Consider the following 16,530-nt stretch of genomic DNA (forward strand, 5'->3'; position numbering starts at 1 on the left):
AAAAAAAAAAAAAAAAAAAAAAAAAAACTGAAGGTGCATCACGTGGTTAGCACAGGATGTTGCCTGAGAATGAATGTTATGTATTTTTTGGGATAATGTTTAGAAGTATAATAAGATGAATAATTTTTAAAAAGAATCTGGGACAGAGTCCATTCTCTACTAATCTTTAGGTAGATTTTGCAGGCTTAAGTGCCTGAGACTCGGTTTGATAGACCGTTTTTATGGTTATATTACAAGTTTGGTCTTTCAATTTTTTTGTTTTTGTCTAATAGTTTTTTTTTTAATAGGTTCCTGAATGTAAAAATGTCGAATAAGTCTCTTAACTTTCAATTGTGTGTTTAGTAGGTCGATGATATATTCAACACTTTTCTAAAATTAACGAGTCTCTTAGACATAAAGTGAAAATTTGTGTTCAATCAGACACCAAATTTTCGATTTATGTCTATTAGATTCTTGAATTTTAAAAAAATGTTAGAACATGTCAACGATGTACTAAATTTGAAAGTTTAGAAATTAGTCTGACACTTTTGCAAATTCAGGGACTTGTTTGACATAAAGTTGTACGTTCGGGAACTGAATTAGTAATTTAACCATTTTTAAGTCGTTAATCCGAAATCTCTGAATGTTTTAAGCCCTTGCCACCAAGAACTGAGAATTGCATATTTGTTGTAATGCTGAACACTTGGATTTCACTTTCTTATTGTTGAACCTTAGTGTTGGGCATTTGAATCAGGTTTTTGCTGAAATGGGTGACCATATTCCCAATGAAAGGTGACGTTGATGCCATCAATTAACTTTTTCTATATATTATAAATTATTTTGCATCGGATGAAATCCCACCTCGGCTAATTCAGAGAATGGTCATGGTTTATAATCAAGAAATAATCTCTCCACGAGGCCTTTTGAGGAAGCCCAATATCATACCATTGTGGAGAGTCGTGTTCATCTAACATTTAGGAGTCGATGGTAACTATTTTATTTTCACTTTTTAATTTTATTTTTTCTTGTTTTCTCATCATTTTGTTTTATAATATCTTTATAATAATTCTGATTATTGTTTAGAAAAAATTTAAATTGTTACTCAAATTTCCAATTTTTTTTTTTTTTTTAATTTTCAATATTTGACGAGATTTTTTAAAATATCAGTAAAATCACATTTACTCGCAAATCACGGATAAAAAATAGTGTTTATAAGATCAATTTTTAAAATATTAAATGATTATTAATTCCATGATTTGACTTTAGTGGTGTTCCATTATTTAGGATATTAAAAAATGGAAATATAATAAAGCCAATGCATGTCTAGAGTTTATTTCATCAAATATATATATAATAGATATATATATATATATATATATATATATATATATATTTTAATGTTTAATGTTTGATTTATATCGGGTGAGAGTTTTATTATATATAATTGAAGTTAATATTTCTAAAGAATATTTTTGTTAGAAGGAAAAATTATTGGTTAAATTACCATTGTACCCTCTTAAAGTCAAAAGCTTAAATTTAATTAATTGAAATTTATTTTAGTTATTTTGCTTTCACGTCTTGTTAATCAAAAAATTTAAGCTTCATGTACCAATAAATTATGGGCACGTATATTTTTATTTGCTTCATCTTATTCTTAAATGTATTTTTTAAAAATTATTCAATTAATTCATTTAATGTCAATTATATAATTAATTGTAATTAAAAGCCATCAAAGCTAATATTCAACATTTCAAAATTTCCCTTTTATTCATTTTAATGGGTATTTATAATTATTTTATAAATATATTTAATTTAAATTTAATTTAAAATTCAGAGATTTATTAGACATAAATTTTAAATCAGGAGTAAATAATTTTTAATTATATATATATAATTCTATTATAAAATCAAAATATTAGAATTAATCGAAGGAGTTATTGGATGTTTGGTGAAACCTCGTACATAAAAAAGAGATAATAAATCTAAATAAATAAATAAATAACAGCTTAATTAAAATTTTAATGGTGGGGGAGAAAGTATAAAAATGACGCGTGGCAGATTTACCGGTTCAGCCGGTAGGTAGTAGCGGACGCTGGACACGGGCGGTTCTCAAGTTCCAAAACAGCGGCTCTGACGACGACGCTCCCCCACTTTCAAGAAAGGACGCTTCAACACACACTCCAAATTTCTCACATTCTCATTCCCAATTCTCAATTCTCCATTCACTTTGTTTTTCTTGTTTGATTCCTTTCCGTTGCGTTTCTGGATTGGTTTGAATTTGTTCGACGGTTGATCATCTGTGTTGCCCACTGCCTCTTGCTCTTTGTTTGTATCTACACAAACCTTTTTCCATTTTTGTTTCTTCTTATCGCTTTGATTCTTCTTTCCTTTTCCGCAAGTCATTCCTTGGATACTCAGGTTGGTGATTGTTCTTTTGATTTCGTGAATCGATTTTGCCTTTTTGTTTCGATCTTCTGCGTGACTTCTCGTATTCCTTGCTTGATTTTTGGGTTTGTTTGTATTTCGAGGAGTTGTTGGCCTTGGAAAATCGCTTTTCAAATTAGGGTTCTTCTCTGTTCGTGTTTATGCCTTTTTATTTTTTAAGGAAATTTCATCCTTCTCTTGATCAATAAGCAAACATTAGCCATTTCTGCTCCATCCCCCACGTGTGGCCTGGGAATTTTAAGACTGCGACTGTTTTTCTTTATTTTTTTGGTTAATTTTTCCGGATATATCATATGTTTTACATTGCACAAATGGTATTTCAGGTTTGAGTTTAAACTGTGGAATTTTTCTTGGTGATGGTGTTTTTCCAGGCAATATTGGATTGTTAATTTTTTTATATTCTGGAATATTTGGCGCTTTTTGTGGGTAAGAATGACTGTCAGTCATGATCTTCTCTCTCTTGATTTCAGTTATATCTATCCATTGGGGGTATTCCTTAGGTCAATCAGATGTAGGAGTGCCCAAAGCTTATCGTGTGCTTTTCAGGGTTATGGAAACGTACGATGTCGATCCTGATGTCATGAGATGGGGCCTTCATCTTTTAGATGTTTGTACCTTTACAAATGACAGTTCTCGCAATACTGTTACTGAATATAGATTTGACCCGAGTTATAGTCAAGTGGCATATGTCAATGAAGGTTATTGTGAACCGTGTACTGTGAATTTGGAGAATGATGAGGCTATTGCACACGCTTTTCAAGAAGAGATATCTAGAATTGATTCTATAGAGCTTTCTGGGGTATCTGATTCTGGGGAAGACCGTCTGCAAGCATCTGTTCTTGCACAGGATTGGCTTGGCCCTTCGTCTAGGCATGACCCTTTTGGTAGTGATAAGTCATCAGTTATTTGGTAGTTTCTGCTTCCAGGTTGTTGTCACGTTTAGTTTTTCCTAATCAATTTTCGACCTTATAAATAGGACTTGAGGGTGATCAGAAAACAACTCTTGGCAACGACATAAAAGTTGGGGAGACGGATGATCTGAGAGGCAACGAGGTGGAGAAAATGGGAAATCTCTCTTCATATCACCACAACACAGTAGATAATCCTTTTGCGGATGAATGCTCTTCATATTCATTGGAAATAATGGATGAGTCTTCACTTGATGGTGAAGTGGGCAAAAGACTGAATCAAATCGTTCCGGTTCCGGTAAGTATGTGCGTAGCTTTCATGACAAATTCCTTGGTTGGTTGTGTTATCAAATAATATATACTTTTATCTTTCTTTTGATTATGAGTTTATCTTGAGTTCGGCTATATCAGTTTCTTAGCTTCTTATTCTATGTCCAAGTTGTTTTCTTGAAGCTTAGGCGTATTTTGTGTTCTGTGTTAATATTGGTTTAAAAACTTAGGAGGTCTATTTTAAATCTCTATTAACAAGAAGTTCAAAAGTGGATACTTAATTATTCCATCTGGACAAGGATGTTAGATGAACACGACTCTCCACAATAGTATGATATTGTTCACTTTGAGCATAAGCTCTCATGGTTTTGCTCTGGGCTTCCCAAAAGGCCTTAGACCAATAGAGAGAGTATTCCTTGATTATAAACCCAGGATCATTCCCTAAATTAGCTGACGTGGGATTTTCATCCAACACCTCCCCTCAAACAAAGTACGCCTCCCCTCAATCGAGGCTCGACTCTTTTTCTTTTGGAGTCTTAGTCATTTTTTTACTATGCCTTCGAGGAACCTTGACTCCTTTTTCTTTTGGAGTCATTTGTTCGACATTTGAGGATTTTATTGACATGGCTAACTTTAGGGCATGACTCTTATACTATGTTAGATGAACACGACTCTCCACAATAGTATGATGTTGTCCACTTTGAGCATGAGCTCCCATGGCTTTGCTTTGGGCTTCTTCAAAAGGTCTTAGACCAATAGAGAAAGTATTCTTTGATTAAAAATCCATGATCATTCCCTAAATTAGCCGATGTGGGACTTTCATCCAATAAAGGAGACATCAAACTCAAAAAGACATATCCTACCCATATATTTCTTACTCATACCAATGCCTCCAATTAGACTCTTGAAAGAAAACCATTACCCTGAAAATAAATCCAACTAGTAAAAAAAAAAAAAATCATTCTCGTTAGTTGCAACAAGGAATTGGATAGTCAGCATATTGTAAACGCTATTTATGAATAATGTTTTCCAAGAACATCAGCATTCCTAAGGAATAATAAAGAGAGAGATGCCCAGGGCCCTTAGAAGACTTGCAATGACCTCTAGGGTCTACCATTGACAACGGATGGTACTAGATAGAATGAACAACTAATTTAACTCTTCCATCTTCCTAAATGGAATATAACTTATGAAAGTTTGAACAATAAGAAGCTCCAGTTACATGATCGTTAGTAATTCTATTACTGCTGCTTCCTTCTTATTGCTCTAAAAATAATCAATGATTTTTCTACCGAAATAATGAAGACTTAGGTGCCTGATTTTCTAAGCTATTTCTAGAAAGTGTAAATTCTTCCGTAGACTGTATATAATAATTCAGTATTTCTTGAACTTAAAATCCAGTTGTATTTTCTGTTCTGTTGCAGCATGTTCCCAAGACCATTGAGAAGATACCTTCAGCTGATGAAGAGATGTCAGATCATCAACGACTCCTTGAAAGGTCGTGAACATGTTGCATCATCAGTTTTGCATTTAACGTATTTGAACAATGAATCATGTAGTGGGTGCTGCTTTTGTCATGTCTAAGATGGGAGCCAAATGTTTTACGTCTGAAAATTTACTTCATATTAAGAAAACGAGCTCATGTTTAAATTATTCAGAGAAAATATTCGAAGAATTAGTGGTAGCTTAGCCAACCTTGCATTTGGTAACTTCTTACAAAATTTTGATTCATGCACGAAGTTTTTTGCTTTAATTTCTTCTCAGCTGATATATTTTCCCCTTCTCGACCGTGCATTGTTAGAAGTTGGCCATTGATTCATGTAGTTTCCCTTTTTGGCCATGCGAAGAAATTTCCTTTCAAAGAGTTCAGTGGAAGATCTGAGAGTTTCAGATTTTGCTTTTGTTTGTGCAGTTTCTCAGCGCATATACTAAATGCTGTAAACATGTCTTGCTTTTAGTGCACGTAGTCTATGCTGTTAACTTGTTTTGCTAGTCTTCTGTTCCTTCATTTTCTGAGATAAAAGCTTAGGTTGAAACATCTAGTTCATGGATTACCGTTATTTATTCGATGCATATGATGTAAGCGTCTGATATTTGAACATTCTGGCCTTTTCTAGATTGCAGTTGTATGAGCTGATCGAGAACAAGATTCAAGGAGATGGCAACTGTCAGGTTGTGATTATTTAACAATTCAATTAGATGCTCTCTGTTGTAGTTTATGTTTTGTTTAATAAACTCTTGTTGGATTGGCCTGAACTGATGCATCATCACTTCAGTTTCGTGCTCTATCAGATCAACTATATCGGTCTCCTGAGCACCATGATGTTGTGAGAGAACAAATTATAGCACAGGTATGACTTCACTGTCTCCAATGCATGATATACATGTAGGTTTGACACCAGAGTTGCCCCGTATTAATGCGTTGAAACCATTTTCACTTTATTGATGCCATCAGCTTAAGTTTTATCGAGAAATATACGAGGGTTATGTTCCAATGGCCTATGACGAGTATCTGAAGAAGATGAGCAAGTAATCATATCCTGTTTCTTTTAATTATTGTTATTATTTAGGTTTTATCAACTTGGATGCTCATCTCTTATTATTGAAACGAACCAGGAAAGGAGAATGGGGCGATCATGTTACACTACAAGCTGCTGCAGATTGGGTATTGACATATTTCCTTCTCATTGTGGATTATAATATTTGAGCATGGAATGTGGGTTTAGATACCAGAAGAATTAGAAAAATCCAAGTCTAATGTCTGAAAGTTAAGAAAATACAATATTTTTTGGTAACTTGTATCGAATACGAGCATGAGAAGCAACGTGTAATCTCCCTTGACACACGTTTGTTGCATTTTTTTTGCAGTTTGGAGTTAAGATATTTGTTATAACTTCATTCAAGGATACATGTTCTATTGAAATACTTCCAAAAGTTCAAAAGTCCAAACGAAGTAAGATTCCTAGACTGATTTCTTTCCAACACTTGAAACTTTTGTATTGTCTCTTTCAAGTTTTCCCCCCTTCATAGGAGGAGGCTTATGAACTTCTTGGCTTGTGCAGTTATTTTCTTGAGTTTTTGGGCTGAGGTGCACTATAATTCAATTTATCCTGAAGGAGGTAATTTTTTTTCGTAACGGTTGAACGTATTGTGTATGTTGTATGTCTCGTTAGGTTAACCCGAACGTAGTTTAAATAACAAGTAACAATTTTTTTCGAGTTCGGAAACGAGTGAAGCTGTGTTCAAAGAAGTTAAAAGAAGACATTATTTGATTTTCAGAAATCCCAACTTCGTTCGCGAAGAAGAAGAAGAAATGGTGGAACTTTTGAGTTTAAAGCTTCTTCCTTACACAGCAAGTGGTAGGGTTATTATAGAAAAATGGTTGATAGTTTCTGGGTTTTCTTCCTCTTCAAAAGCTGATGATTGCTGATCTGATGGATGCCTCACTATTTCATTTCTTCTGTAAATATTTGCACATTAATTATTATTATTTATTATTATTATTATTATTATCATGTAGAGCCATATTCTTTATCCTAATCCATCATATTTTTGTTTGCTTTATGCCCTGTAAATTTGCTGAGAATTCAAGGTTATATTTTAAACCACCTTACTTTTGTACTTTGTATTATGACCTACTCCGAATAAAAACTTCCTTTGTTTTTTTCTTTCCATTCACTCGGATCTCTTCTGTTTCATCGATTTTGTTCGGATTCTCCTTTTCTTCCAAAAAATGGGAAGGAGAAGTATCTTATGTGGATCCCTCTTATTCCTATTTAGTCCTCTTTTTGTTTCCTCCGTTTCTTTCTCTTTCTTAATAAGAATGGGGGACGATTTTTTGCCTAAATATTTGACACAAGTAATAAATAAGAGAAGGCTAGTGGGAACTTTGACTTTTAGAACGAGTAAGAAAGCTTAACTTAGACGATTATTCCATTTGAATAGATGATGTAGTGTAAGGTTTGCTTCACGTATTTTCTTTCTTAAAAAATTCCTGTAATGTTGTGCTTAGTTTAAAAATCCTCGTATTCGTTTCATCAATTGTAGGATTATCTCAGCTGTAGAATTATCATCGTGATGCCTTGTCCAAAGCACCGTGATTTCAACCATTATTTTCCTGATTTAAGTTTCAAATTGAAAGAAGTGAAATTCCTAAAAAAAAAATATATGGGTTGAGTAGTCTTCTTTCAACTTTCGAAAATGAGGTTATTTTTAAAAAGTTCAAAAAAAAGTTCCAAGGGTAAAATTGTAATTTGCATCCCAAGTCAAGAGATGCGATTTTTAAAAGGAAAGCTTGTTTTCCAAAACCAACACTTGGGGGGTCGTAGCCGATTCTTATTTCTTACCATTTCCATCAGCTTTGCTCTGGCGAAGACCTCAAAGCGATGTTCCTCAACAAACTACCCGCCTCCAAAATCCTTCAAAAAAGCCGCCAAAACCCCCTCCAATCCCTCTGTTTCCCCTTCGCGAATCCTCCTTATACCTTCACACAGAAGTCCGGCTATGTCGATGTCTACATGAAATGGAAGAAAGACTCGTATTACGATTCCATCGAGCATATCCTCAACTCCATCCAACTCAAATCCATCATTTCTTTCAAAAACTGCATCGCCCAAGACCCAAATGGGTGCATCCCAATCTCTGCCGTTTCTAAGCGAGGGCTCGAAATGGGTGTGTCGATGAGGGTTTCGAGGTTTTTAAGGCTGTACCCATCAATCTTTGAAGAGTTTACAGGTCCTCTATACAATCATCCTTGGTTCAGATTGACCCCAAAAGCTGCTGAGATTGATGAAGAAGAGAAAAGGGTTTATCAGAATTGCAGGGAGGATTTGATATGCAGGTTGAAGAAGTTCATACTGATGAGTAAGAATAACGTTCTGCCATTGAAGATAATTCAAGGTATGCAATGGTATTTAGGGATTCCTGATGAATTTTTGCAAAATCCAGAAGTTAATCTTGATGGGTCTTTTAAGTTAGTTACAATGGAAGATAAATTAGAAGGATTAGCTGTGGAATGTGATGAAAAGTTCATGTCCGTGATGCAGAAAAACGCCATTAAAAAAGGTGTTTATTCTTGTGGAACAATGGAAGCACTTGAATTCCCACTCTTCCCCTCAAAGGGCTTAAGGCTAAGGAGGAAGATTGAGGACTGGTTAATGGAGTTTCAAAAGCTTCCTTATGTATCTCCCTATGAAGATTTTTCACATTTGGATCCAAATAGTGATATATCAGAGAAAAGATTGGTGGGTTTTCTTCATGAATTGCTTAGTTTATTTGTGGAACATTCAGCAGAGAGGAAGAAGCTTCTGTGCCTTAAAAAGCATATGGGTTTGCCTCAGAAGGTTCATAAGGCATTTGAGAGACATCCTCACATGTTTTACTTGTCTTTAAGAAACAAGACTTGTACTGCTATTCTTAAAGAGGCTTATTGTGATAAAGCTTCTATTGAGAGGCACCCTATATTGAGAATTAGGCGAAAGTATATCAATCTGATGAAGGAATCTGAAGTGATTTTGAAGAACAGGAGGTTTGGTAATGGTCTTGCTCATCGAGAAGTGTTGGTGGACTTGGATTTGGATGCTGCAGATGGAGATGAAAGGGAAATTCCTAAGTGTTAATGCTTCACTCTCTTGTGTAATGCCATTACTTTTAGCCTGGTATGCCATACTCTCTCTATTTGACATAACTTAGATTCTTGTAGTTTATCTTTGATTTTATATGAAAACTATGACATTTTATGACTAAACCTTTAACATTTTGGAGATAGGGGCAACTCTTTGGTTGACTGCTCTAGTTGTCTAGAAATGGTGTAGTTTTTAGAGGTGTAGAGGGATTTTGGGAGGTTTGGGGCCTTTGGGTATCGTGTGAAATCCCACAATGGTTGGGGAGGAGAACGAAGCATTCTTTATAAGGTGTGGAAACCTCTTCCTAGCAGACACGTTTTAAAAACTTTAAGGGGAAGCTCGAAAGGGAACACTTAAAGAGGATAATGTCGGCTAGCGGTGAGCTTGGGCTGTTACAAATGGTATCAGAGCCAGACACTAAGTGATGTATTAGCGAGGAGGCTGAACCCCGATGGGGGGTGATGGGAAAGCTCAAAGAGGACAATGTCTGCTAGCGGTGGGCTTGGGCTGTTACAAATGGTATCAGAGCCAAACACTGGGTGATGTGTCGTCGAGGAGGTTGAACCCTGAAGGAGGGTGGACACCAGTGCTAGCGAGGAGGCTGAACTCTGAAGGAGGGTGGACACCAGTTCTAGCGAGGAGGCTGGGCCTCGAAGAAGGGTGGACACAGGCGATGTGCCAGTGAGGACGCTAGACCCCAAAGAAGGGTGGACACCAAGCGGTGTGCCAGCGAGGATGTTGGGCCTCGAAGAAGGGTGGACACCAAATGGTGTGCTAGCAAGGATGCTGGGCCTCGAAGAGCAAGAATGCAGGGTCCCAAAGGAGGGTGGATGGAAGGTCCCACATTGATGGGAGAGGAGAATGACGCTGCCCCGAAAGGGAGGGGAGGGGGTGGATTGTGAGATCCCATATCAGTTGGAGAGAAGAATGAAACATTCTTTATAGAGGTGTGGAAACCTCTCCCTAGCAGATACGCTTTAAAAATCTTCGGGGAAGTCCGAAAAGGAAAACCCAAAGAGGACAATATCTACTAGCAATGGACTTAGGCGGTTACTTTCGGCTTATGTTTCTAAAGATCTTAAGATTTTAGCATCTTTCCTTTGTCTTTCCCTAACCATTGGAGGCATTTTATTTTGTAGTTCTGTTCTTTTTCCCTGTTATGTTTGGCTTTCTTTCTCTGTTTCTGGCCCTTTCTTATTATTTCATATAAAGGGAGAGAAACACATTCATTTGCTCTTTCATCTCATCTTAAAACGTTTAAAATCAAAACTCTGAGTTTGTATTCCTTAGTGATGATATCTGTTTAGTGTTCTTAGCCCCATCAGATAACTTTCTGCTGCAGCAATGAGATATATATAGATATATAGATAGATGTTATATAATAGATTAGCTTCTTTACTTCAGTCATTTACATTTGGGGGTTTAGCTTTACATAATACATTATATATATTAAAACTTAATTCTCTCTATCTGCAAATTCCGAGAAAGTGAGGGTCGCAAAATATACACTCTTTCTCCAATATTCTTCTTATTCTCATTTACAACGACACTTCTTTCTTCCCCGCCCCTCCCTCTTCCATTACCTCTGCCCTTTAAATACTTTTTTGTTTATTTACAAATTACTGTTATTCTGTCAGCTGAAACATAAATCTCTAACCTTTCACCTCTGTCACTGCAACAGCAACAAAATGAACTGGAATTCTTTCTGATCAAGGCAGCTGGAGACTGACCTGACCTTGCTGCAATCCGAAAACTGCTCTACCGGGAGGATGAGAAGGAAGACGCCGATGCCGACTGTCCAATTCTCCTTTCTGCAAAGGACAGGCAAGTTTATCACGATCTGTGGCGATCACACTAAAGATATCCAGAATTATGAGTGTAAGAGAAGTGCTACGTCTCTCACCTCCTGTTGTGATGAGCTTTTCAACTCGAGATACGATATGTTTACCGTAAGTATACCTCTTGAGGGAGTTCAAGTGAACCCTTATACGAGAGAGAATTAATTCAAGACTATGGTCATCACACGATTCTAGAACCTTTTGGACAACATAGTTCCCGAACGGATCCTTCATCATTGCCTGTAACATATCATTTTATCAGACCAATTATTTGTAAATTGATACAAGTATTGTATGCATAGAAGTTACTGCTGATCATCCTAACATCACCAAGAACTTTCGTTTCTATCAAATTACTATATGATCTCTCAACTGTAATACGAAATACACCCAATTGTTGTAAAAGTGGAATATTTCTTCCTATTTATTTAACATGTTAAGATACAGGTATTAAGGCATGTATGTTGATGTTAAGAGTGTTCGCAAAAGCTCGACTTTAAAGTGAAAAACACAGCATGCTATGCTTCTCTTGCATGATCAAAGGCAGGTACACGAGAATTTAAAGATGAGTACGAATTCAACAGACCTGCAAGGGCTCATTCTCATCGGTAGAACCAAGAATCTCGTTAATTAGTAGTTGACGTTCCTCAGGACTGCCAAATGTTAAACACTTCTCCACAACATTAGAAGCAAACTTCTGTTGACTCATCTTTACAATCTGTCCTGCAAGCTTACTTATAATAGCAGACCGCTCGTGCGGTTTACCAAATTGAAGTACATGCTACAAAAGAAGGGCACAGAATTGGTACAGAGATATAATAAAAAGCAACAATGATCATTGACAATATAGTCTTCTTTAGATATGATGAACAGAACAATCAGTTTCCCCTCGACCCCATTCTAAAAAACATATGAAGTAGTTGCATTGCAACTAAAAAATCACACAAATAGTCAGATGAATCAACTAATTTCTTGACAAACGAGCAATATATCGACGCGTACATTTGTACATATATACACAAATTGACTATTCGCATAATTTGTTTACCTGAATAACATAATTTCCATACTGATCTTGTGAGAGGAGGCAAACGGATTGCATGATTTCATCCATGATAATTTGTTGTGTATTCAAATCATTGCAGTGTTCTAATACCCTCTACAAATATCAAGAATGGAGATCAATCAATATTGTATATTTTCTACAAATAAAAATGTACAGGAGAAACAAACCAGTTACCTGAATAACACGGCAGCCATATGGATGAGTGGATAGTGCCAGAACTTGGCCATAAAATGATGATATGATAAACTGGATTCTATCTTGAGGGACGCACTCGATACATTTCTGAATAACATGATTTCCGTTCTGATCACGAACACATTTCATTACCGAACCATCAAGCTCGGCGACCATTTGAGCCTGTTGATCCGAACCAACTACCTCCAAAGCCTGCATAAGTATTTTTTTTTTTTTTTCTCTTTATAAAGCATCACTGTCTCATTTGGTTCATAATGGATAAAGTAGTAGAGGAAAATACAAGGTAATTTATCATCAGATGTTCTTAATGACAAGTGCATCTAATTTTCCCAATAGAACAACGGAGGTGTTCATAAACCAAGGACAAAATCCACCCAACAATAATGCTCATTGCTGATTGAATAAACATTCATAAGCAGGAGAGAGTCAAGAAAGAACCTTCTGAATCACTCTGCATCCATACATTTGAAGACTAAGAGGCAAAACATGTCCTGAAACTTGGTCAGCTAACTCCTTCCTTTGACTTTCAGTACCATGTTCGAAAAACTGCACCGATGAATAATCAATCAACTCGAGATTTTAATATACCAAGCCATTGAAGATACATCTAAATTCAAAAGCATTTACTTTCTGAATCACATAATTTCCGAAGACATCGGTCATCAAGGTACGAGCATGTGGAATTATCTCGGGAAATATCTTCGTCTTCTCCACCACATTGGCTGTTTCTAGCTTTTGCTGGATAAAACGACTTCCATATTGATCCATACTACACAAAATAGGCATACCAAGAATTAGGAAAAATTATAAAAATAGTATAATTAAATAATACCCTAAGAATAATACATGTAAAAGAACACCAATAGATCATGTGCACCTGAATTCAATGACATGATCAACAATGTCTGCAAGCTCAAAAGATCTAGTCTTGTTGCTTTTGAACTCATCCAATAAAGTGGATGGAAAACTTTCATCTACACTACTGCCGATATCCGGCTGCCAATGCCCCTGGGCTCCTATTGAATTTCTCATCAGTGAATTAAAGCGCAAGATTCGTTCATTCTGCAGCATTGTACCTCCGTGTCCAACAGACGAAAGACCAGAATCCAATACTTGGTCCGCCAAATATGGGATTCCAGAACCATATAGAGTATTTGCATACAATCTGTGATTATAAACACTTGAATTACCTGAAAGTGACAACTCGTAGTGCTGCTTTTGTTGGGCAAGCAAGGTTTCAAGATAGGCACTTCGAAGGCCTTGCAAGTCTCCTTGAGTAATCCCATAGTAATTATGGGACTGCAAACTAGAACCAGCATGGACTGCACGATCAGAAGTTCCCGATGGCAGCTTAATATGATCAGATGTTCCATAACTATTTAGAGCAGAATTATGATTCATGTTTATAGCAAGGTCACCAGACGTATATCCAGCCAAATCCATACTCTGAAGGTTTGGATTTTGAAGGTGTATAGTAGGCCCTTCCTTACTTCCAAAGCCTGACGAATTTGCTCTGGTGTATAGACTGGTAGAAGAAGAAGTTCTTTTGGGAAAGTTTACATTATCGTGAGAATGCATCGTAGGCGCTCTCAGGTTCATTACAATCCCACTTTTCCTTGCTAGGTCAATATTATCACTAGGTTGTGAGAGATTTTTGTCACTAAACTCAGGCAGAGTACATGTGTGAATACCATTGGACATGTTGATCAGAAAATCAGACTGTTCACCATGATCCAGATGAAGTCGAGATTGGACCCCATTAACTCCATCTTCAGGTCTAATTGACGACAGGTGTAGACCAGATATGTCAGGCGGTTCGGTAAACCCAGCAGAATGACCATTTTGGACCTTAAACACAGTTATATTCTTCTTTTCTACAGGGAAAACTCTACTGCCAACAGGAGGTAGACCAGAACTTGAAGACCTTCCAACTAGCTGTGGTTCAGGAGTCGTGCTCCTCGAAAGAGCTGAACAATTAGGATTCAGAAAGGAATGAGAAATTGCTTTGTTATGACTCTGAACTCCAACAAAGCCAGGGGGACCTGAGTTAAGCAAATCCTCAATAGAACCCCCCACCCCATTACATAATCCTAGTGGCTTTATATCAGTCATTCCCATATTGTCAACATCCCCAAAAGAATTATGACTCGCAGGGCGTGACAATTGGCCAGACAAGGAAGCAGATTCACCAAGTCCCTCCTGCAGGATATTATCTATTAATCTTTAATGCATTAAATTAAAGAAATCTCTGCCTACCCAATAAGGAGAAAGCAGCTTTATTATGACACCAAGATCTGTAAGATGGTTCTGAAGACATGCATTCACCTATAAAACTAATTCTTACCGAAGCTGAAAAAAAGGAAAACTAAAAGAAACACGAGCTATGAACATGGTAATATAGACTAGTATCATCAAAACAAATAGAATGCCAGAACTAAACAAAAATAATGTAGGGACCATATCTAACAAAAATGAGAAGACAAGTCCAATTTAGAGAGATCACTAGCCAAACCAAGGTGACTTCAAGTAATGAACCAAAGTAATATAACAAAAAAAATCGTCGCAGCTTAGGAGAAATAAGTTAAAGAATGAACTCCATGTCATATCCCTAAAGAAGAAAAGAAATCTGCTATGTGACACACGACAATATTGTATATATCTAAGATAACCACAAGCAGGTTCACTTAAAAATTTGCAGAATACAACACGATAGGGGCCAAGCTAGATACATTGTAAAATAGTTAGATCAGTTACCTGGACAATATCGGCAAAACTCTTTCGTCTTGCACCAAGTCCAAGTCCATCGCCACATGATCCAACTAAACCGTCCCTACCTCTGTTGTGCCACTCCGATAGAGCGTTCCTTGAGACATTATTTCCATTAGCACCCCCAAACTCCATTACATTACTACTATTCTTTTCTGCCCGCTGTACAGAACTGCCAGGCTGCATAGAGAACAATGATGAACTTGTATTACCATCTACTGACTTCTTCCAGTTCCAATCCTCCTGTCGCCCCAACGAAGACCCACTTCCCTGAAACCGCTGCGCAACACGCCAGTCCTCTTTTGATACTAAAGGTGGAGGGAGTCTTGGATTGATATAATCATTCGAGTAATAGTAAGAAAGATAATCCGGGTGTGAACGAATCTCATCCTCAGATAAAACCCTATCATTAGTACTACTCTTAGCATTCAACTCACTATAATAAGAGCTTGTAAACAGACTTCCCACAGCATTTAATGATCCCTCAACTGTTGGGGGAGCACTACCACTCCTGTAAATATTCAGATCTCCATCTCGCCCTGTTACTGGTTGATTGGAATTTTCTCTCAGAAGTAGTTCAAGCTCAGTCCGCAAATTATCTTCAAAATTTCCAAGGGGCACCTGGTGACCATCATTCAGTATGGGCAGCATGTCCGTGTTACTCCCAGAAGCCATCTTCAGGGATTTTAAGCTCTAAAATCCCGACATTCCCCACACACAACAGAAAACACAGCATAAATCAAGACAAGCAAATTTTAAATTCATAAATCAGAGACCCACTCCACTGTTTTAATACTCGAGAAGTATTAAAGAAGCAAATTAATCCACACAGACTATCAAAAGAATACAGACAGAAGTAGTCGCATATAATATACAAGCATCAGGCCCACAGATTCGACCTCTGACGGAAACAAAGTAACAGGAATTCTCAAAATTCCATCCACAGGTCCCAAAAAGTTGTGAAAGGCAAAAAAAAAAAAAACACAGAATCCCTCCCCCGAAGACAAAAAAACATTCAACTAAGAGGGAATCCTACATCGCAACTACCAAAAATCGGCATGTAAGAAGAAGAGAGAAATTTCCAGACCTGTAAGAAGATCCTCCACAATGATACACCAAAACGATCAAGACTCAAGGAATCGACCGCTCGTGAAGCTAAAATCCATAGCGAAAGGGGCAAACACAAGAAATGAGAAAATCAGGGGAAGGAAATGCATAATAGTGAATCGAATAGATGATTAAAGAAAGAGAGAGAGAGGGAAATGAATGAGATTTCACCGTGTCATTGAGGAATCTGGAAGCAAAAGTAGGCATGAGAAATGAAAATCGGGAATAATTCAGCGTGAAATTCCGTTTGAAATCGTAAAATTAGGAAGCAATTAGAACAATTCGCGTGGGCCTATGAATATCAATATGATCCTTCGGAACGGCTGTTATTG

General features: G+C 36.8%; 3 protein-coding genes across 9 annotated transcripts; 2 read left to right on the forward strand and 1 right to left on the reverse strand.

Annotated features, from left to right (window-relative positions):
- The first annotated feature begins 2,053 nt into the window (after positions 1 to 2,053).
- Positions 2,054 to 7,163, forward strand: LOC111449651 (OTU domain-containing protein DDB_G0284757-like). 4 transcript variants are annotated; one of them, XM_023089645.1, is made up of 12 exons: positions 2,420 to 2,850; positions 2,971 to 3,031; positions 3,123 to 3,308; positions 3,401 to 3,630; positions 5,027 to 5,100; positions 5,720 to 5,774; positions 5,879 to 5,953; positions 6,058 to 6,131; positions 6,219 to 6,267; positions 6,471 to 6,555; positions 6,665 to 6,721; positions 6,882 to 7,163. In XM_023089645.1, exons 2-12 carry the CDS (start codon positions 3,010 to 3,012, stop codon positions 6,929 to 6,931), a joined length of 957 nt encoding a protein of 318 aa, XP_022945413.1. In that variant the 5' UTR covers positions 2,420 to 2,850; positions 2,971 to 3,009; the 3' UTR covers positions 6,932 to 7,163. The 4 variants fall into 4 exon arrangements, with proteins under 4 accessions (XP_022945411.1, XP_022945413.1, XP_022945412.1 ...); XM_023089643.1 differs by lacking the exon at positions 2,420 to 2,850 and adding an exon at positions 2,054 to 2,397 and having other exon boundaries at positions 2,895 to 3,308; XM_023089644.1 differs by having other exon boundaries at positions 2,971 to 3,308.
- A 668-nt stretch (positions 7,164 to 7,831) lies between these two features.
- On the forward strand, positions 7,832 to 11,083 carry LOC111449585 (protein WHAT'S THIS FACTOR 1). The gene is made up of 2 exons (XM_023089538.1): positions 7,832 to 9,259; positions 10,908 to 11,083. The coding sequence occupies exon 1, from the start codon at positions 7,988 to 7,990 to the stop codon at positions 9,218 to 9,220; it is 1,233 nt and encodes a 410-aa protein (XP_022945306.1). The 5' UTR covers positions 7,832 to 7,987; the 3' UTR covers positions 9,221 to 9,259; positions 10,908 to 11,083.
- Positions 10,577 to 16,530, reverse strand: LOC111449584 (pumilio homolog 4). Of its 4 annotated transcripts, XR_002711661.1 has the most exons (12): positions 16,370 to 16,529; positions 16,179 to 16,246; positions 15,080 to 15,784; positions 13,203 to 14,524; positions 12,953 to 13,094; positions 12,764 to 12,871; positions 12,305 to 12,517; positions 12,113 to 12,223; positions 11,651 to 11,845; positions 11,130 to 11,304; positions 10,914 to 11,037; positions 10,577 to 10,869 (listed from the first exon to the last, which is right to left on the reverse strand). XR_002711661.1 is itself a non-coding variant. In XM_023089535.1 (11 exons), exons 3-10 carry the CDS (start codon positions 15,764 to 15,766, stop codon positions 10,936 to 10,938), a joined length of 3,147 nt encoding a protein of 1,048 aa, XP_022945303.1. In that variant the 5' UTR covers positions 15,767 to 15,784; positions 16,179 to 16,246; positions 16,370 to 16,530; the 3' UTR covers positions 10,577 to 10,869; positions 10,914 to 10,935. The 4 variants fall into 4 exon arrangements, 3 of the variants coding, with proteins under 3 accessions (XP_022945303.1, XP_022945304.1, XP_022945302.1); XM_023089535.1 differs by having other exon boundaries at positions 10,914 to 11,304; positions 16,370 to 16,530; XM_023089536.1 differs by having other exon boundaries at positions 10,577 to 11,037.

This window comes from Cucurbita moschata, unplaced genomic scaffold, assembly GCF_002738365.1.
Source record: "Cucurbita moschata cultivar Rifu unplaced genomic scaffold, Cmos_1.0 Cmo_Scf00011, whole genome shotgun sequence".
NCBI lineage: Eukaryota > Viridiplantae > Streptophyta > Magnoliopsida > Cucurbitales > Cucurbitaceae > Cucurbita > Cucurbita moschata.